Source organism: Papio anubis, chromosome 10 (assembly GCF_008728515.1).
Source record: "Papio anubis isolate 15944 chromosome 10, Panubis1.0, whole genome shotgun sequence".
NCBI lineage: Eukaryota > Metazoa > Chordata > Mammalia > Primates > Cercopithecidae > Papio > Papio anubis.
The window spans coordinates 27,092,034-27,114,975 of record NC_044985.1 but is presented as its reverse complement, the minus strand read 5'-3'; the positions used below and the strand labels follow the sequence as shown (position 1 = coordinate 27,114,975).

The following is a 22,942-nucleotide window of genomic DNA, read 5'->3' as shown; positions in this document are numbered from 1 at the left end:
GGGTTCAAACAATTCTCCTGCCTCAGCCTCCCGAGTAGCTGGGATTATAGGCATGTGCCACCATGCCCGGCTAATTTTGTATTTTCAGTAGAGACAGTGTTTCTCCATGTTGGTCAGGCTGGTCTCGACCTCCCGACCTCAGGTGATCCACCCGTTTCGGCCTCCCAAAGTGCTGGGATTACAGGCATGAGCCACCGCACCCAGCCCTTTCATTGTCTTTTTCGTACTTGATGTACACTTAATTCATTCTTTTCAACACATTTTTAATAACACTTCTTTCCTCTAAATGCCAGCTTTTCTGCTTACAACAGAGCTGCAAAGGTTAACAGGACAATTTTAATCCTCTTGAGGCTTGAACTCCTGGGAGTTCATTCTCAAGATATTCCTGCTCCTCTTCCTGGGGGACTGGATACCAAGCCCCGCTTAAGTCATCTCGCAGACTCAGGCCATCTTGTAGCCCGGATAGAAAATTCCAATTATGCTTTCTGCACTGAAAGCACTGCATTGTAAAAGGTCTCATGCTGGCAAGTGAAGCTTCCATGACGTACGATTAATTACTTTACTATTCCTTGTCATCATAGTTCGAAATACGTCACCATGTTTCAGGCACCAGGAATCAATTATTCTGGGAGTCTCATAGTGTGTGGAAAGAAGTATTAGGGCAAGCAGAAGATTGCTATGCATTTTGCATGTGGGTTTATATATGACACCTTATTGATTACTCTAATAATGATTCCTACTCAATGTTAATCCCATAGTTTGAAGGAACAATGATCTATAAATTCCAGTTGAGCATGCTGGTCATCTAGAGCTCAGATGGTCTTGTCTCCAGTAATTTACAAAATTACTTACAGCTTTAGGTCTAAGTTTGGGATACTACACGCCAAATTCTAGGACGAATTGAAGTTCTTCAAAGTAGTAGCAGTCCCTAAACTATGTATACTTAAGAAATGTCAACCAATCTTTAGATGTTAAATCTGGCTTCTTGAGCTATTTGTCCAATGTTCCTTAGAAGCCCTATTTAACACTAAATGGCTGGAAAGATCAGCAATTTGTTCAGATTGGATGCCAGCCAGTCTGCAAGCATTGAGGAAGTGCTCAGCAGAAACAGCCATGCTGTGATACAGATGAGAAGAATGAATGGCAGTGGGATGCCCAGATAGCACCTGTTTATCAGCCTACGTTGGAGGTGACAGACAAGACAGCGGAGCAGAAGACAACCTTTGATTAATGGTAACAATCATGGCAGAAAGACTAGCCTGTAAACTGTACATACAGACACCGTAGTTTTTTTTTTTTTTTTTTTCTTGTGAGAAGGCTTCATGTTGCTCTCAGATACAGTTGCAAATAATAGATTTTCATCTACACCATTACACCAAAGGGTTCTGTTAAAATAACCCTTTCTGTTTATAAATGGAAATAAACTTAATCTACAACTTTTACCAGATTTTGATGGGAAGGGTTTGACTTTTAACACCAGAACCACATGGCCCTTATGCCTCATAACATTTTCTCTGCTGATGTATTTAAGTTATTGTTCTCTTCCCCTTTGTTCTGAGAATGTGCTCATTGGCAACCATCTGAATCCTAATTCAGCTTCCTAGGTCCTTTGATATAGAAAGTGGGTGTCTTAAATAGTATCAGAATATTCCCTATTATGTACTGTAAGATAGACTTAAGGGATCATCATCTCAGTAAACACTAATAATGATGATAAATATGATTTTTTCTGGATCCACAATGCTGAGACAGGCCCCAGCTCTAAACTGAGATGATCCCTTTAAAGTAGCATCACCCTATGAAACCTTCTGTGTGACTGACTGACCTCTCTCTAAAAGAACTCTGCATCATCCCTCTATAACTACAACCCTGGGCCACTATAATTATCAAGCAGATTTAGCATTTAATTATTTTCCTATTTAATAATGAGGCAGCTGCTATACTTTCTCTGAACTTTTAATAGATCATAGTACTTTGCTGTTAATCTTGTCTGTTTCAATGATTTCTATTAAAGAGCACAGAATGAGGACACATTTGATTACATTATTTTACCCCCAAATGATGCTTCACTTTCCTTCTTAAATCCCTCCTACCCCTGCCATTTTTTACTTCTCCACTATCCATAGAAATACCTACCTTATCTGTCTTTCTTTTTTCTATTGCTTTTATTATTATTATTTTACTTTGTTTTTAGGTTGCACTGTTTCTCTTTGGAACTCATTGCTTACATTTTCTTCTCAATATTCACTTGTTCTTATACTGGCTCTGCTATTCACGCTATATTTGATTTGCTCATTATCAGTGAACTCACAGTGGGCATAATCCATTAAGAACAGAATCAAAAGCAGAAAAAATACCTTAAAACTCCAGCTTATCTGTACATCATATAAAGTACAAATAGTTTTTAAACATTTTAAAAAGTCTTAATTTTAGAACTGCCTTAAATACAGCTCAAGATTGAAATATTATGCCTTTAGAGATTCAATATGATGTTTTGTCTGATGTAAATACATAATTTACTGTGTGTGCACATTTTAAGAAGTGGTAAACCAAATATCTAAAGTTGGATGCCATAATCGCATGTGAAGAGGAGTAGAAGAAAAGCAAAGAAGAACGGTTTTGGTTCATACATGAGTGGTGTCCAGAAAGAAGTTACCAGGAATTCTCAAAGAGGTCCTTGATAAGCAGGTTTGATTTCAGCATGAAATTTGATTTCAGGGTTAGGCATGGTTTACTCATTTCAACTTATTTACATTCTTTAATACGTTTGTTGAGCGATGCTTTCATGGGTAACCTCCCTCTCTTTCTCTCACTTAGGATAAGACAACATGTCCAGCTTTGGGATTATGCTGAATGTCTTAAACCATTTTTCAAAAGTTAGGTTTGGCAAAGCACATATTATGTTTTGCCAAGTGCTTTTCCCCATCATGTTAAACCTCTGTGTATTTCAAGGGAAATTTTATCTGCATGTCTCTGATTTATTCACCCCTAACTTATCAAAATGTCATTTTGAAAATGCTGTTATTTGATGTTTAAGAGCCCCAATAAGACTTTTATTCTGAACCTTTCATCTGGCAACCAGTGTGTTTCATTTGGGCACCACCAAGGAATCCAGGTTCTGTTTGGGAAATGGGCTGAGGAAGGCACCCCGTTTGTATCTCAAGAACTTTCTTCAGTCTTCTGGAGACTTTTATTATAGCTCACCTCTCCCTCCCTCATGCACCACCCAACTTCCACCCACCATCGCTCTCTCTTCTTCTCCCCTGAGTTCTATTTCTCCATGTCTTTGATGTAAATATGTTCCTTGTTCTTTGCCTGTCATTGGACTTCAGTGAGAATGGCCTTCCTGGTTACTGTCTGGGCAACTTATTAGTGTAATTCAATTTCTGTGTTATAACCTAATTTCAGTCTAGGCAGTGGGGAAGAAAGGATTGCTCAATGTTAATAGCCTTTATTGTTGCTGTTGTGTGTGTTCTTTTTCTCTACTCTGCAGTTAAATGGATTTCAAATGTGGGGCTGGATGGGAGAGGTATTGTCATTTGTTTCTGTGTTCAATGGTTTCTGAACTTCTTACCATCACTTCAAGGCCCTTTGCAATCTGGGCACTGCCTCTCTCTCAAAACCCATGACTCTTTTCCCTTGTTCATGATATTCTGGCTGCTATGGAATTCTTGCAGTTTTTCAGGTGTAACAACTTTGTTCCGACCTGGTGACCCTTGCACTTGTTTCTTTCCGCTTCAACATTCTTCTTTCTTCCAGTTCTTTGCTTGGCAAGCTCCATCAATCTTGCAAAATCTTAAGTTAACTGGCCATTTCAAAGAATCCACGTATGACTACTTAATCCAGTATAGGCTCTCACAGAAACTTGTTTTTCTTTCATCATAGCACATTTGGTAATTTGCACTTATAGAATTATGCCTTCCTTTATTTAACACTTCTGTTCATCCCTAGACTGAACGCTTCTCTAGAAAAGGCCATGGCCAGTTAGCATATTATCACATATTCCTAGCTTAGCACAGTGAAGGCCTCAACAAATACTTGAATTAATATACTCAACAAATACTTGAATTGAGAAAAGGAAAGGGATATGAAATAATGAAAACTTAGAGATGGTTTCTATTAGCATTATTAAATTATATAACTTATTATTGTTACATAACTCATTATTAACAGCTTGAAGATCTGGAAGGATATTTCAGAAAACCTAATTTTGTCTTACTCAAGTAGACTTTTGAAAGACTAGAGTTTTTGGAGTTTTTCAGCAGTTTAAGGAAAGCCCAGCTTGATCAATAGAATTATTCCCCCAAAGTCTGTGTCCTTTGTTTTAAAATGAGAAAACACTGTATTCTCACAATGTCTTTCATGCTCAAAGACCTCACAAGTATTAATTAACCCACAAAATGATATCTGGCTCCAAAAGGTAGAATCTGGGACTTAAGGTTTATCTGCAAAAGCCTGCTTTGCCCCCAAGCCATGGCAACTTCCTGAGCTCTGTCCTCAAAATCCTCCTAGCTCAGGAGGTAGCAGATGATTCTGTAAAACCTGCCACAGGCTTTTGACTCCTGCAGGGTTATCCATAGACATGTCTTACACTCTGTTGATAAAAATAAACAAGATAAAGATTTAACATGTTATAAACAGGGTTCTTTTTCTTGATCATTTCTTTAGGGGGAAAAGTAAAAGTACCCTGAAAATAATTAGGTCTCATGAACAGTTACAATAGAGAATATACAAGATCAGGAAACAAATGCATATTGACAGATTTGATGATTCATGTACAAAACTGTTGCAATATTATAGCACTTTCTAAGCAACACTGATTCTCAGGAAATGATTTCCGTCTCTTCTACTGAAATCCTATGGATTTACATACATGTGGCATAAATAATGTCTTCCGTCAGTGAACTGGGTAGTTTCCACCCTGAAATTTTAGATTCAGATTAGGAATGTCTTTTGGCCAATATTCAAAAGAAAGAAATGCTTTGTTCTGTTTAACTATGCTGCTCGCAATCTACTTTCTTAAAAGGAACATTAAGAAAGGGAGCATGACTCCCAAAGGGTATTCGCCTCTATGAGAGCATCCAAAATGGCAGATTTCATTTTACAAAGTGAATAATTGTTCTACAACATGGTGGACCTAATAGGATACTTTGATAAATTTGGCCCAAAGCCAAGGTCTGTCATGTTTCCTGGAGAATGTTTAGTAGAGTTATCTGAATATGAGATATAAAGGAAATGAGATTTATATATCCCAACATTTTAGAAATAAATATGCCTGAAGATCCATACAGTGGAGATGATGGATAATAACACCAAAGGAAAGAATGTCATTAATTCTCATAAATATTTCCCTGTATATTATTTCATATATAATAGCTCATCCTGGTAGGTACGGCCAAGGAAACTACTGCCAGGACTCCTGGATGACTCTGGAAGCCACCCTAAGGCATGGTGGAAGTGAGGAAAGTTGGAGAGATGAAAGTAGGGAACATACCAGAGTGTGGAAAGAGTATGTGAGTCCTGGTAAAAAGAACACGGTATCAGATTAATCAGATGTAAACAAAACTTCATAGGTTCTGAGAAATAAAAAGTGTCAGTGTGAACGATAATGAATGGCCTGTAATTAATCAGATTTTCTCTCTGGGGAAATGGGTGATTACTGGGGCATTGCTCATCAATATAGATAATTCATAAATAAGAATTTGGGATGAAGATAACGTTTCTGCCTTTAAAATAACACTAAGTAAGAAATTCAATTCAAGTAGAGATTGATGGATAACAGTTGAATGTTATCCATGTTCACAAGACTCAGCAAGATAAGCGCTCAAAGAGATGATCCAGGAAAACGCAAGTCAAGACTAGGAAGTAAGCTGATTGGTAGTTCCCAAACGTTTTAGAACTAGTGGCACTGTGTGTGTGTGAGTGTGTGTGTGTGTGTGTGTGTGTGTGAATGAGAGAGGGAAAGAAGGAAGGAAAAAGAGAGAACAAAAAAATATACAAGTATGCAGCAAAAAAGAGTGAGATAAGTTGCAAGGTAAAAAAACTTAAAAATTATTGTTTTTTCTTCTGTTTAGCAAGACTTCCCGATGTTACTTTTCCAAGGTCATTGGGGCTAAAATAGAGTATTGGGCAAATAGATCTATTATCTATTACTGTATTGTCTATAATTAGTAATATTCAAATTGAGGTTCATTTATTTAGAACTGAGGCTTCAGAGAAACCCTGCTATATGCAAGTATATCAACAAATAGCCTTAAGTGTAGGCAGGTAAATTAAGAAAACTATTTCTGAATATTCTAATGGTTCTTCTGATATTAGTTTATGCTTGATACAGTGGCATAGAAAATTCACAATTAAAAATTATATAATAATTTTTGATTAATTTTTTAAATAACCATAATTTGGATTTTATATATATTATATATTATAATTTTTATGTAAAAATCTTTACGGCACATTTTGGCACTGTTGAAATATAAGTACATATATATTTTATGTAAAAACATACAGACACACACACAAACACAGACATTTACTGAGCTCCATTTTCAGCCTAACTTTTGCCATGTTTCATGAACTACTTCAGAGCAAACTTTTTATGTGTTATTTTTACAGAATAATCCAGCTCTTTATAATTATTTTTGTACTTTATTTTCTGTGTAATCCAAATTTATTTAAAATAAAACCAAACAAATAAATCATTTATTTTCCTATTTATTGGAGAATTACAGTGTGCCAGCCTTTATATGAAGTCTTAATAGTAAAACAATAAATAAGACATAGTCCTCCCTTCAAATAGCTTATAGCTCAGCAAGAGCAATAAAGGAAATAGGCAATTTTAGTGTGATGGGGCTGGAATAAAGTCAAGACCCAGCTGCTATTGAAAGCCAGATCAAAGAAGGGCTACTAATTAAAATTTAAGGAATTAGAGAAATCCTTCCTAGAGAAAATGCTAAGTTGAGATCCACATAATTAATTTTGAAAACAATATATTAGTATATCTAATTATATTGAAAAAATGGCTTTCACTACAAATGTTAGGCATATATTTATTAATATCTGCAACTAGCAACATTGTTTTAATAAACTTTTAATTTCTTATTACATCAATTCACAAACATGTCTTTCCTGAACAAGTACCAGTATCAAAAGCAATCTAAGTAGAAGTACGATATAATAAAGAAAGTACAAGTCATAGCCTCTAACTTCAAGACATTTACAATCCAGCTGTGGAACAAGTCTATTACCTATGAAATAGGAGTGAACAATACAAAGCAACGCATGAACATGTGCTGGGATGAAACGACTATAATTGCTACAGGAAATCCAAGCTCCTTCAGGGTAAGAGCCATGTCTTAATCATGTTACTACTCCTGGCTTGAGGGTATGTGTTTGAGAGAGGATAATAAATAACGTAAATTGGGGACCATGATGCTATAGAAAATTTGAAAATGAAATAATGAAAGTGCTATTGAAAGAAGGTTGCTCTGGAATTGCTGCCTAGGATCAGTGTGCGGGGATGGGAGGGTACGATAAGGTCAGAAGCATTTCAAGGCTTGGGTGAGGGTTTGGGGGTGCACAAGGAGAAGCATGTGGGCACTACAACCATTGAGGAGAAATTTCATTAGAAAATGATGACTTATCCAATGGGCCAGGGAGAAAATAAAGAACGTAAAGAAAATGTGTTCTAATCCTAGATAAATGTTTGCTACTAATAGAGATGGGCTCAGTGGAAAGAGGGAATCAGTTTGGGAAGGCACTGATGAAGGGTTTAACTTGGGGGATTTCATTTCTATAATGACACAGACGACATCCTAGAACAAATGACTAATTTACACTCAGAGATATAGGATGAGATAAAGGAGAGAAAGTATACAAGCGTAGACCTGTGTAATACAAGCTTGGAAGTAAAAAGAAAGACCATTAAATTTTAATTATGCTTTCATTCAACACATATTTACTGAGTCCTTAACATGTCCTAGCAATGCTTGTAGTCATGGGAATGGAGTAATGAACACAGGAGACAGTGTCCTTGCCCTCATAGAACTAAAATTCTAATGGGGTGACAAACTAAAAATAAATGCTGTAGTATGCCATCTGGTGGTAAGGTCTATAGAGTAAATTAAGGTAAGAGAGTAGTGTGGATGGAAATGGTGTGGTTTCTTGTTTGTTCATTTGTAGGTTCCTTTCTGTTTTTTGTTTGTTTATCTCTCTCTGCACAATCTTGCCTTACTGCAACGTCCACCCCCAGGGTTCAAGCGATTCTCCTGCCTCAGCCTAACAAGTAGCTGGGACTACAGGTGAGTGCCACCACACCTGGCTAATTTTGTACCTTTTTAGTAAAGATGGGGTTTTACCATGTTGGCCAGACTGGTCTTGAACTCCTGACCTAAAGTGAGCCCCTGCCTCGGCCTCCCAAAGTGCTGAGATTACAGGCATGAGCCACCACACCTGGCCCCTATGGGTTTTGTTTGTTTGTTTTTGTTTCATTATTTTTTTTTAAGGGAGATTAGGGAAGACCTATCTAAAAAGGTGATATTAGAGCAGAGATGTGAAGCAAAGGAACATATGAGATATCCAAATTTCTGGGCACCAAATAAATTATTTTGTAAGAGATAGAGGCAAAAGCAGGTGGAATGGCCCTGCAGAGATATCAGCTTCATTGGAGCAGGAGAGAGAAGAAGAAAGGGAGAGGTGAGACTGGAGAGGTCAATGAATCTTCTAGGGCCTAGTGAACCATTGGATGTTTCTCAACTTTTATCTGGGGTAGACTAAAAGCCAGGGAGGATTTTGAGTCAAGGAGTGACGTGAGATGGACCGAATGTTTATTTCCCCTTAAAATTCACATGTTGAAATCCTAAACTCCAGTGTAATGCTATTAGGAGGTAAATAGGTCATAAAGGTGGAACTTTCATGAATAGGATTAACGGCTTTTTAAAAGGAACCCTGGCTCTCTTGCCCTCTTTTTGCCATGTGAGGATACAAGGAGAAGTCAGCTGTTTGCAACCCAGAAGAGGGTCCTCGCCAGATCCTGACCAGAATGGAATGCTGATCTTGGACTTCCAGCCTCTAGATCTATGAAAAATAAATTTCTGTTGTTTAAAAGCCACCTTGTCTGTGGTATCTGTTGTAGTAACAAACTGACTAATCTAAGTAACATAATCTAATTTACATTTTAACAGGATCACTCCTGCTGTTGTGTTGAAAATAAACAGTAGACAGTGGAAGTTGGTAAACAGGGAGACTATTTCAATAAACTGGGTGACAGATGATAGTAATGGTGGTTAGAAATGAACTGATTCTGGATATATTTTGAAGATAGAGCAAACTGGTTTCTTTGATGTTCATTTATGTTACGACAGAAACAAGGGAAGATGACTGTTAATGTTTTGACTGAAGCACCTGGAGGAACAAAGTTAGCATCTTGTGAAATGGAGGAGACTTCTGAAATGGAGAACTGGTTTGGGCAAAAATTGGGATCAGTTTCAGATATGCTACGTTTAGGATGTATATTAGAATTGTGTGTAAAAATGCCAGAATTTATAGTACTGAAGTTCAAAGCTGTGGTCCATGCTGGAAATAGAAATTTAAAAGTGGCTAGTGTTACATCATCTCTAAAGCTACAACACTAAATGAGATGCCCTAGGGAATGATTATAGAGAGAAAAAATAAAAACTGAGCTCCAAAATGAAGAGGGACCTGTAAAGGGATTGAAAAGAGGTGGCTCTCCAGCTAATTGGAGAGTCATGAGAAAGTGGTTTACTGGTAGCCATGTTAGGAAAATGTTTCTTTTTAATAAATAATTTAGATTCAGGGGATATATGTGCTTATTTGTTACATGGATATACTGCATACTGGTGGGAGTTGGGCTTCTGGTGTACCCATTACCCAAATAGTGAGCATTGTACCCAATAGGCAATTGATTGAAGAAGAGAGCTATCGATTGGGTTAAATGCTCAGACAGACCTACTGAAGAGAGAATTGAGAAGTTACTGATGGATTTAACGACATGGAGGTAATCGGTGACCTGGATAAGAGGTGAATGATTGAGATAAAAGCCTAAATAGAGTTGGTTCAAGAGACAAAGGAAGGGCAGAAATTAGAAACAGCAAATGTAAAGTAAAGCAGAGTGAGCAGAAATAGTTGGAGTGAGGATGTGGGATCTGGAACATGAAAAGTAATAGAAAACAGGAACACTGAAGCAAAAAAAGAAATTATTTTTGATGCTGAGGATGGGACATCCCAAAGACAACAGGGATGGAATAGCTAGAGATAGACAGGAATACAGTCATCATGGTGCAATATCCTGTAAGCCAATAAGACTGGAAGCATATTGACCAATATGAAATATAGCAGGAAAGACAAGTCGAATGAGTATGGAGGAAAAGCACATTGTATTTATTGAAAAAGAGGTCATTAAAAGAAAGAAGTATCAAAACATATCAGAAAGGTTGGTCTTATGTGTTTTAAAGATATCTATAATACTTTACTTATTTATGTTATTTATAATATTTCAGGTGCTCTTTTACCCACTAGAATACAACAATACACAAAAAAATGGGAAAAAGTGCCATTCTTATGGATGTTGAGTCTATTAATTGTTTTTGAAGACAACAACAATAACAAAAAGCTATCAACATTTACAATAAGCCCCCTGTAGTCTCTGGTTCCTATTATTCACATCCTTTTGTAATCCTCTCCCCTTGTGTGAACTAGACTTAATGACTTACTTTTAACCAAAAGAATGTGGCAAAGGTGATGGCATATTGCTTTTACAATTAGGTTACAAGAGATTTTGACTTCCATCTTGCTAGCAAACTCTTCCTCTTGCCTTCTCATCTTGGATGCTTTGAAAACACAAGCTGTTATTTTGGAGAAATCTACGTGGCAAAGAAATAAGAGCAGCCTTTGGCCAACATTCCTGGAAGAACTGAACCCAGCTAACAACCACATAAGTGAGCTTGAAAGCAGACCTTCCCCACACAAGCCTTCAGATGAGATCCCGATTTTGGCTGACACTTTTGTTGCAACGTTTTGAGAGACTCCAAGCTAGATCCCTTTACTAAGTGATGCCCCAATTCCTGACCCACAGAAAAATGAGATAATAACCTATGCTGTTCTAGGTTGCTGAGTTTTGTGGTAATTTATTTGGTATCACTAGATGAAGAATATAATGACTTAACCACTCACCAACTGTTCCAATGGAGGAATGACATCTTTCAAGATATGCTGTGAATGATTCCTTCTGTGTCGGGATATCTGCAAATATATTGACGTTGGATATTACTACATAATTTTTCTTAATAGAGTTTAGTAAGAATACACATAAAAATAACCTATTCAGTGTTATTCAAGCATGTGAATTAAATAGATATAAAATGAGAAGTAAATGTTTTGGACATTGACTAAATTGAATAAAATATGTACTCAAAGATGGCTGGCTGCAACCACATCTCAAACCCAATTCTCTTCTTACCATGTAACCTCGATACCCCTTTCCTTCCAATGTTGGCGTCTGTGTTCTCTCATGTTAACCTGGGCAGAACTTATGCCTGCTTCAATCAAAAAGTACAGCAGAAGTTCCACTCTATGACTTCAAAGATTGGAAAACAAAAATGTCATACATTTTCCTGTGTCCTCTGAGAACCCTCACTCTTGGAAAATATGTTGGAGGAAACCCAAATCAGACCCACAGAGTGAGCACATGGAAAGCCTTATAGGTTTCCGACTGATAGAAAGGCTGAGGTTCCAGCAGACGGCCAGCACCAACCACCAAGCTTGTGAGTATAAAGAAGTCCTCTACCCTTCACAGGCTCTGGTGATCATCATTCTATTCCCTGTCTCTATGATATCAATTGTTTTATAGCTCTCCCAAATGAGTGAGAACATGTGAAGTAAGAAATGACAAATGCTCAGGTTAATGAATATCCCAATTATCCTGATTTGATTATTACATATTGTAGACCCGTGTTAAAACATCACACTACTCTATACATATATATACCCAATATGTACCCCTAATAATTAAAAAATAGAACATTAAATTTAAAAAGAGCCTTAGCCTGGGCAACATAGTGAGACTCTAACTCTACAAAAAAAAATTTTTTTTTTAATTAGCTAGCATGATGGCACACACCTATAGTCAGTCCCTAGCTACCACAGTGGCTCAAGTGGGAGAATCACTTGAGCCAGGATTTCGAGGCTGCAGTAAGTTATGATCAATACAACTGCACTCCAGCCTGGGCAACAGAGTGAGATCCCACTCTAAAAAATAAAATAAAATAAAGAACTCCCGGTGATTGCCTTTTGGCCGTTGAGTTTCCCCCAACGTTCAAACTTCCCCGAAGAGACCTCAAATATATTGTCGGGTAGAAACAAGCTATTCCTGCTGTGCTTCATCTGAATTTTTGGCCAGACTCTAAGCATGATAAAAACATTGTTTCACACCTCTATGTTTCAAGGTGATTTGTAACTAGGACAAAATATTTCATGTTGAAATGTTTTTTGTTGATGATGTGAGCTCAGCTTTTTCAGAATCAACGTTCTATTAAGTCTCATGTCTTCTATTATTAACCAGATGTGTTTAAATACTCAAAAATCACTTTCTTTATGTGCTTTTGGAACAAATTAAAAGAAATCTCAATGTTATTTCCCCTGAAGAAACATGATAGACAGATTCTACAATGAAACAAAAAGAGAAAGATAATTTATAATCAAATCTTATACTATTTTATAATTTAATCAGAAGCTTTCATTAATATTGTTTCATATTTACATGGAGAGAGAGAGAAGGAAGGAAGAAGGGGCATGAGGAGGATGAGAAAGAGAGAGAGAAAGAGGGAGAGAGGGCAGTGTAAAAAATTAAAGAAATAAAGCAGGCCTAAGTACTATGTCTAGGAAAGCACTTTATTGTTTTTGGTTCTGGTTACTGGCACATGCAACTGACTGAAGGAATTAGATCAATGTCTATGAAGATTTTGAGAGAATTGTTTTACCAAAAAAATAAAAATAAAAAAATAAATCAGAATCCTGGCCTAAAAACTCCATGACTCTATACAACCCTGGGGCCCCACATTTGCTCTATGAAAACTGGGTTATGAAGAAAGTAAAAATCTAAGGAGATAATTCTCCCCAATGTTTGCTTCACAGGTGGCCTATGGGAGATAATTGAGAAGGAAGAGACTTCAGAAAGCAGGCCAGAAACCCTGGAGAACAATGGCCATGGGGAATTTCAGAAAGGAGAGCCGGGAACTGTCTCAACTTCCGGGGAAGTTGTCTCACAGAGCCTGACCAGTAGGATTTAATTATTGTTTTGATCCAGTAACTGTTGGCTGTTTACCTATTTTTTCTTTTACAAATGAGAAAGGTTTTTGTTTATTTGTTTTTCCCAGGTACCAAGTTGTTGCTCCATTGTTGTCTATTTGATGCAGTGGGGAAAGTGGGAGAGAGAACTTATATCTCAAGCTCTAAATCACTTATCTGTGCTGTCTCCCCACTCCTCCCACAAAACCTGGACTTTATGGAGAGAGCTGTTTATCACTAGAGATTCTGAAACTTGAGTTTGATGCTGTAACTGGATGGGACTTTAGGCTGTGTCCTTTGGGGAGGTGGATGGATGGATTGCTAAGTGTTGCGAAACAGGTGTAAATGGCTATATGGTGAAGGGGAGGGAGGGCTGAACGGCAGGCTGGCTGTTCACCAAAATTTCATCCTCTTTTCTAGATGCTACATTTCGCAGCCTGCCTTGCAGTTTGGAGTGGCCATGTGACTAGTTCAGACCAATGGATGTGAGCAGAAACAATGCCAGCCACTCCCTGGCTAAGGCTATTAACCAGCGAGTGTTTCCCCTCCATGTCCTCTCTGTCCTCATACCCTGGCTGGGGAAACAATGAACAAGGCCCTATGGAGGGATGAAGATGCAAGATGGAAGAAGTTTGGACTCTGAATCACCATGTGGGGAAAACCATACATAGGCTAGTAAAACTCACTTTGTTTTCTTTACTAAATTTTTATTGTGGAATAATTTTGTATTTAAGAGAAAAGTTGCAGAGGGAGTTCCTGAAGAAAACTTTCATTTAACTGTTACATAAGTGAGAATAAGCTTCTATTTTTTGGAACTTTCATCTATTTTAGAGGATTTTACAGCTGCTAGCATTACCTTAAATATGTTACCCATAATTGATGCTCAATTAACATCTAAATGAAAGGTCTTATGCATAAGGAAACTGAGGGCAGCCTACTTAGTTAATGGGAGTGATCCTAGAAACCCAAAATTCACACTTATTAATTATCCACTGATACTTCAACTTCTTCTCAGGAGTGGAAGAATATATGCATTTGGTATCTAAACCTCTTTAAAAACAGAAATTTATTTTATCTTGCTATACATTTAGAATGTACTACTCTTAATTACTACTCATTATACTAAGATTTATACTCTCCACTGAAAATTTCATACATATGTCGTATATTTAACTTTCAAGAGTGGAAGAGTTCCAAGATGGAAGGAGGTTTTTTGTTCTATTTCCTTAAAACCCAGCTAGATTTCCAGTCTTAGGGCAAAAGTAATTCTCCTGGAAAGTAAAGAACCTCAAGTTTTAAGTGTTAGAGAAGTAGCAAGTAAATGTCTCCACAACATTGATGAGTGGGCACTTGGCCTTTAACTATGTCAGTTGGACCATTTATTCTGTGGCTAACTCCATGACCTCTGTCATCTGACCACTACTAAATTCTTATGGGCTCTAAATATTGTCTCTAAATATTCCCCTCCACTCACCTATAGAAAGCTTTTGTTTAAGGTAATGTTTGGAAATGTGTGGTGTACGTATTATTAGGGGCATGAGAGATTATTTTAACTGATGAGTGTTTTCATTGTAATGATTTATAAAACCCTAAGGTTTCATAGAAAAATGTATCACACCAAAATCACTTACTAGTGATATGAATATATTCTATTTTAAAATAAAGCTATTTAAGTTTAAATAATATAGTTAAATAAGTAATTTATGGTATGAAATATGGAAAAAACTCGCAAACATAGTAAGTGAATGACTACAGTTTGGGAAACAAATTTAAATCAGAAGACCCAAAATAGAAACTGAACGCATACTTATTTCACCTTTGAAGGGGCCTGTTGAGTCCATGGTACAAATAAGAATGCAAATTGAGAAATGTATACAAAGATGATATTGTATGCTAACATTTATTGAGTACTTATTTTCTGCCAGGCATGGTTCTATATGTTTTGCATTTATTAGCATGTTTAATTCTCACCCAAACCTGAAAAGGCTAATAATACTAACCATTTTTATAAGTATCGAAGTAAATACAGTTTAAGTAACTTTGAAAATCCATAGCTAATGAAAGGCATAGGTAGTATTTTAACTCAGATCTAAGAATAAGCTCAACTATGACACTTTATTGTTTCTCCAGCAATATACGTGTGTGTGTGTGTGTGTGTGTGTGTGTGTGTGTGTAAGCAGTCACTAAATTCTTGGGGAACTTCAAAGTTGAGACCCTCCCTGTGCATAAAAGGCTATTTCTAAGGTAGAAATTTAGAGTCAGACTTATAAATTTGTACACATTTATACCGGATGTTAGAAATCAGGTTTCAAATCTGTTATGAATCATCTTAATACTCCTTTAGGGAAAATAATATTGCTGATCATTCCTAAATCAATAAACTAGCCAATCTATCATTTTCAACCAGGTTATGAAGATGTTGAAAAAAGAGAGCTTTCATCACCTGTCTTTGCTTTAATGTTGTTCTCAGTAAAGCATTAGGCCAAGAAATATGTGATCCCTCCAAATCAGATTATGTTGACTGAGACTTATGATTTAGGAAATTCTGGATCCAAAATGGCTTAATTGGTTTGCGTGGATATCAGGAAAAATTAGGATATTTCAGGTTGTCTTTACATAATATACTTAATTGAAATAATAATTATAAAGAAAACTTGGGTCAACCAAAATCTCATCAAGTAAGTTTGAAGGGAAAAATGTCTCTCCTAAGCCATAGTACAAATAACAGAAAATGTTATAGTACTTATATAGATATTGATTAATAGCTTATTATTATCTGATAATTTTATAGTTATTATGGGACACACTCTTGATAAATATTCAGCTTGAAACATTAGATGTCCTTATGAACCATTTATTTCTATCCACAAAACATTTCACATTTAGTGCATCCATATGTCAGTAATTTCTAATAGTAGGTGATCAAAATATACTTGCTTGTGTTATAAAATCTCTACTACCAGTACTGCAGAGAGAATTTCATTTTAAACAGTAGTTTAAAGTCTTCCTCAACAATCTCAGAACTTTTTAAATGTATCTGATATCAAACCCCTACATTTTATTCTTCAAGTTGCTTAGATTAAGTTTCAGAATGCAGACAAAGGAGGGTTCCAACATTTGGTCTTCAATCCTTTTCACTTTTGCTAGAATTGTTAATTAATTATTAAATTTTGAAAACTTTAATAGAAGAATAATATTAGCAGTAGCTTGATACAACTTTATTTCAATAAATTATTTTCTCTCAAAAACAGAAGCATTTCTGTAAAGCTTCTGAGAAGTTTTAATGTATTATTTTTATGCGAGTCTCTTTTATTTTGTTTCCAAGTGCTTTTATATAGTATATAGGTCCCCCCTCTAAACAGAAGAGAACATGTATATATGTCTATTACATAATTAAATGTTCACAGCCTCATTTATTTTGCTAGTACTTGTATTTATAAATGATGGAATGTTGGTTTCAATATCATGCTAAAATTCCCATTTGAAAAATTTTGTGAATTTCTACCTCTTAACTTACTTGCAATATTTTATAAAAAGAGAAGGGGCCCTGACAATTCTGTTTCTCCGACCTGTTTATTAAGAGTTTCATTCAAGATGGCATAACTATGTCTTAAATTATTTTTATTACAATATTCTGCATATTAAGCAACCGAGTTTTCCTAATAAATGTTTGAACTGATGGTAACCCTTCTTTTGGGGAGAAAAAAAAGTCCGACCTTATCTTTTACTGCGTGTGGGCAATCTTGTTTTCAATGGTGCTATTTCCTATTGAATTATCACGTCCTGCAAATAGGAATGATTTGTAACTACCACTGAAAAAACTTGAAATATAAATTTCTTCTGACTTGGATTATTTTGAACCTAGTATTACTGAAAATCTGTGTTTTTCCTTATTTATCACCACCCACCACTCTCTCCCTTTCTACTTCTGTTCTTCCCCTCCCCAGGTACTTAGCTTTCTAATTGTGCAAAGCAAAATGGAAAAAGATAGTATTCTGAATATATAATGCCTATTTTCCTTCAAATTCCTCTTTGTTCTTATCAGGATATAGATCATAATTAAGTTTTTCAGATATCTTTTTCTCCAAAAAGAGGAATTAAAAAGTCAGTTTTTCAAAGTGTCGTCATTTTTTCTTCCATTCCTTTTTCATTTTTATCTATTTAAAGGATATGAAACTGATGGGCGGGATTAGTATGTGATATATTACATACTGTAAAAATAACAGAATTTGGGCATATTATTTTCCCTGTGTAGGAGGGTCTACTATGAAAGTTATACATAAACATGAAACATTCCACATAGCTCTGATTTTAAATAGATTACCATTTTTGATGAAAGTTTATATCTTGTGGCTTAGAATTGAAATAAAATCACTTGAAGAAAAGCATTAGTTTGTTCCAACATTTTCACAGACATGTACGTTTCTGAGGCGTACCTCCCATTAGCAACGCCCCTGGATACTTGGATGAAAAGCAGAAATAAATCCGTGGTTAAGTTTAGTTTTTATCTTTACAGCTTCTCAAAAGTTTTTTTGGTGTATCCCAATTCTTACATTCAAATCTTCATTTGTTTTGCCAAATTCTATTTCTTAAAGCTATTACAATCAGAAATTAAGGAAAGTTAGTGAAGCTTTTTTTTTCTTTACAGTTAATCTTCTAATTTTAACTATTTGTGAACACATGTAAAATGTATCCATGTCCTACAATTATTCTAACACTATCTAAATGCATCTTTTCATAATCCTAATGGGAGCAAATATCATAAACCAAAAAAAGACCCAATTTTTCTGTTTTGTTCCTTATTAATGTATGATAAGTAAATTGTTTCACATTTCCACTTTCCTCCATCTGCCCACAATATCATTCAATTGCCATAGTGGACATCCAGAAACAAACGTTCTCTCTTGTTTTTGGGGGAGGGGGCTCTTCCCTAAGCCTCTTTTGATTGAATGTTATTGTCAGTCAGAAAACTGACACTCTCTTGTTTTCTTTTTTATCCCCTGCACAAAATGAAAGGAAATGATTCAAAAACCTTCTTGAGGACAAATAAAATTTATCAGCTTTTAAAAAATGTGTGGATTTTTTTTTTTTTTTTGGTAAACATCTGCGTCACCTGCAGTACCCACCAGCCTCTCACTTCTGGGGTAAGTCTAGCTGAGTTAAAGTCAGCTTCAACCACATTTTCCTATATCCCAGATAGCCAACGGGAAGGGTTTGCTAAAATTATTCTAACTCCTTAATATTCTTTCTCTGCTTTATTTAGTCCAAAACATGTGTTCCACAAAGAAAATCAAACTGCCTCGTGACCTTACTATTTAAATAAAAATTATAGATAATACACACATTTTCTTGCTTATTACTGAATACCATTCCCTTTAGCTTTCCCCTATCTTTTTTGTATATTTTCACTAGATTGTTTCTCTCTAACAGTTTTCTCAGACTGAGCGGGGTCATTCATATGGAACCTGGACATACCACAATTTTAGCCTTCAAATCGGCTTTTAAGGTAAGAAGCACCAGAGCCAAGAAACTCAGAGATGCCTGGATAATGTAATTTTCTTGGTTTTTCTCTGTAGAATCACTTATTTTTTAGTCATGAATTTCTACATTGATACAATGAGAAACTCAGGGCCAACATAGACATATAAACATTTTATTCTACTCATAGTATTACTAATGGTATTAGATCTAAGACATTATATAATTCATCAAAGCCAAAGCTATAGTTCCTGCCATTAGCAGAAAAAATAACTTATTCATCTCTTTCACCCCCAATAATATAAGCACTTATTCTCTTGATATAAACAAAATGAAATAGTTTAGGGAGTAGATTAAGAAAATGTAGGTGGGTAATCTTGAACCAAACTGACATTGTCTCCACAACTCAAGTCATATGTTATATTTAAAATAAAAGATTTAAGACAACAGAAAACAATACCAAGAACTACCTCACAAATACCTCATAAGAAAACAACATAGAAAATAATTAAGGATCTGAATGCTAAAATTATCTACCTCTTCCTAACCAAATAAAACAAATCATTGTCAAATCACCATTGGCTATGTTTGAAGGAAACAACTTCTATCTAATTTAATGATGTTTAACTGTCCGGAAATTCTTAACAAATTAGAATCAGGCTTTATTTTCAGTCTCAAATAAAAATGTTTCTTTCATTGCCCAGAAAGGCTTTGGTTGAAATAGGAAGTTTACTTCTTACTTCTTCAAGTGTATGTTCCATCACTGAAGAAGAAATTCTCTTTTATGAAAGCTCTGATCCACAATATATCTAATTTAATCCATGATATGTTAAGTTTGACAAAGCTACCTACCCACAGTCAGCTGTCAGTAGTCCACTGATACCTTTCTTCATACATCACTATTTCTTAATGCAAAGGCGGAAAAGTGTTAACTCACTGAAAATGGTCTGCCTGTGTTGGAAGGTCACGTCTAACAGTATTGTGGGAAGCCAAGCTTTGAACAATTATAACATTCTTTCAAGAATGCACAGGTTCTCAGTCAAAGATTTAAAATAAGCATATTGAATGTCCTCAGTATCTTTAGTCAATAGCAAATAACTGTATCCTCCCAGTTTCCTTTCTTCACTTGTTCTTTGAGGTTTTCAGAGACCCTAAACTCACCTTCTGCTGCCGAAAAAGCAGATTTCGTTCTGAAGGTTAATCCAACTCAGCAGGATTGAAGGATGGCACTTTTCCTTGGTCGTAAGTATGTTGGCTCAGGCCAGACAGCTGTTAGGACATTCTCCTCTGGGAATCGTGCCCTCAACACCCACCGTTGATGCACATACATGGTCTACTGGCTGCCGACTTCTATGCCCATCTGCTCAAATGGCATGGTGCCCACTCACAAGTTGGCTGGATTCTTGCCCTTAGTGTGTAGGTGCCAGGCAATGATGGGTTTAGATGGGCAGCCTGCATAATACTACAAGTGACATTTTTTTTTCTTTTTTTCTCTGTACAATATCTGTCCTCTGTGCTTCCCTGAAAGAGAAACTTGTGTTTCTCCACCTTCGATTATACCTGTGGACACATGTGGCCTTGTACAGTATGTCCAAATGTATCCAACCTGCCACCAACAGTAAGATGAAAGGGAAGAATTCACAGAGCCCCACATGACAAGTGCTAACACTGAAATGGGTTGGATTGTGAAAATCCTGACCACCTGGAGTCTGTCAGAAGATATTTACCATGGGTGTAAGTACAGCAGACCTCTCATAGATAGCAGTGGCATCAGGAAGCAGCTTAAGTTACAGCACTTTTTTCTGTTGCAGTTCCAGCACAAATCATTTGCCTTGCATTGAAAAGGCACATACAACAGCAAGGGAATAAATCAAGCAAAAAGAACAAGCTTAATGGGAGCACAATTTATATGTTCAATGAGGGCAAGGGTGCAAGCTATGATATTCAGACCTTAGAAATAACCCTGACTGGAGGTCTTAATGGAAAGAAAAAGAAACAGAAATAGCATCTCTCTTTCTAATCTACAGCAAACCCATGGAGAGGAATAGATTGGCATAGGAGGTTGTGACTTTAATGATCCAAAGCATATGAATGCTTGTTAGCAGACAGCAGACAGACATAAGTAAGAACAACAGTAATGGCTGCATCTGCAGCCTGGCCTATGGCACTAAACCCAATCAGGCAGTATTGGAGAGCTGTGCCGGAAGGTATGTTAAAGCCGTGCTTTCCTTGTGTGTTTATTTAAGGGTGATTGAATTCAGGGTGTTGTCAGTCTGCCTTGGAGAATGGTTATCCAATGTGTAGGCATGATCTTTCTCTCTGAATATGCTCTGTTGAGTCAGTTAGTTATGTGTGACTACTTGATCTGTCCTAGTCTTTATACAGTGCCAACATTCTCCAGTCCAAGTTCCAAAGGAACAGGGCCTAAAAACTTTTGGCTCCAGAATCAAATTAGGCTTCTCTGCTTCCCTAGCCAGAAGTGCATAAATACCCAATGGCCAAAACCAAAGAATTTGACATTGTGGAATGAATAGAGCTGTCATATACCACTAAAGTGTAGAAATATCTACTGTTTGAAGTCAAGACTAGTTCAACATCTTCAGTAATCAGAACAGACTTCTCTGGACACCTTTATGGGTTAGTCTGGCTTTTGATTGGAAATGTTTCTGGCAAGCTGTTGATTCCAGATATCAGAAATGTAAGAACATACGGTTTAAAAGAGAAAGTCTGCCGTTTTTTTCTGTCAAAAAAATTCTTCAAGGCAGCACATTTTTATAAAAGATGGGTCTTTCATTTACCTCCAGGTTAGCACCACTTACTTAGATCTATTCTAAAAGAGAACTAGTCAAAGAAGAGGTAAATCAGTATAGTTGAAAAAATATTATTTGAAGCTAAATTGGGAGTTAGCTCAGGAGTTTCTGGTGAAAATAGAAAAAAGAATGAGTAGATTGATCTAAAATTCATTAATCTGATCACTGTGGTATGATTTAGCTATCAAAGTTCCCTGATAAATCATTTCTCTCACAACTTGTCACATCCCAAGGTTATAACAGTAAGAATCACATAAAACTAATTTCTTGAAAACGAAGAAAAGCAGATGTCCTTCAAGGGACTCTTGAGGGCAAGGGGCATGTTTTATTCATCTTTAAATCTGCAATACTTAGCATAGTGTATAACACCATATTGGAATTGGCCTTTCAACTTTTATATTGTACCTCTTTATATATGTGACCTATTATTTATTTGAATTCACCACAAACCTGAATAGTTTTACCTTAAGATACCTTGTTAGAAACATATTCATCATTCTTTTTAAAATATGAACCAAGTCAGTGGCAAGCCTTTTCCAGGTGGACTTCCATAATTTCCCTTAGGAGCTTTGACATCTACTCTTACTGAAATAAGATTGAATCTTCAAAATGACTCCCACAATGAGTCTTTAATTGAAATAACTGATCCTACTTTGGATACTAGTTCCTTGACCTGTGTAGCATATATAATACTTGGAGCTTAGGTTCCTCTTCTAAAGAAAAATACCTGACCTTTTGATTGGAAATAATAATACAGATAGGTGGGCCAATGCAGTGGCTCACTCCTGTAATCCCAGCACTTGGGGAGGCCCAGGCGGGTGGATCATGAGGTCAAAAGATGGAGACCACCCTGGCCAACATGGTGAAACCTCGTCTCTACTAAAAATACAAAAATCAGCTGGGCGTGGTGACGTGCACCTGTAGTCCCAGCTACTTGGGAGGCTGAGGCAGGAGAATCGCTTGAACCCGGGAGGCAGAGGTTGCTGTGAGCTGAGATCACACCACTGCACTCCAGCCTGGTGACAAGAGCGAGACTCCATCTCAAAAAAATGTATATATTTATAGATAGATAGATAGATAGATACATAGATAGATAGATACAGATATTAATATAGTTATAGATACATGTCTGCTTCTAATAGAATTATACTTATGTGTATAATTGTTTCAGACTGTCTTATATTCTATTATCATTTATCCTCTGAATGAATTATGTAGCCTCTTGGTACTTCTATTTTATCAAAATATGACATGGTATAGTACTTATACCTCATAGGATTGCAAAAGAAATTTAAAAATTAATACATATATACCTTAGAGCACCTGGTAAGCCTTCATAATTATGATCTTCC

The 22,942-nt window shown here is 36.3% G+C and overlaps 1 protein-coding gene across 7 annotated transcripts in view; it reads right to left on the bottom strand.

Moving 5' to 3' along the window:
- The window catches only part of ARHGAP15 (Rho GTPase activating protein 15), a 627,654-nt gene that overhangs the window by 541,333 nt on the left and 63,379 nt on the right, over window positions 1–22,942 (bottom strand). For 5 of the 7 annotated variants that reach the window (XM_031651767.1, XM_031651764.1, XM_031651766.1 and 2 more), the window contains one exon: window positions 11,191–11,259. The exons of 1 other annotated variant lie outside the window; for it this stretch is intronic. In XM_031651767.1, the coding sequence (XP_031507627.1) occupies window positions 11,191–11,259 (69 nt within the window). Of the gene's footprint in view, window positions 1–11,190; window positions 11,260–22,942 lie in introns of those variants that run through there. One more of the 7 variants, XM_031651770.1, reaches the window with a different exon arrangement.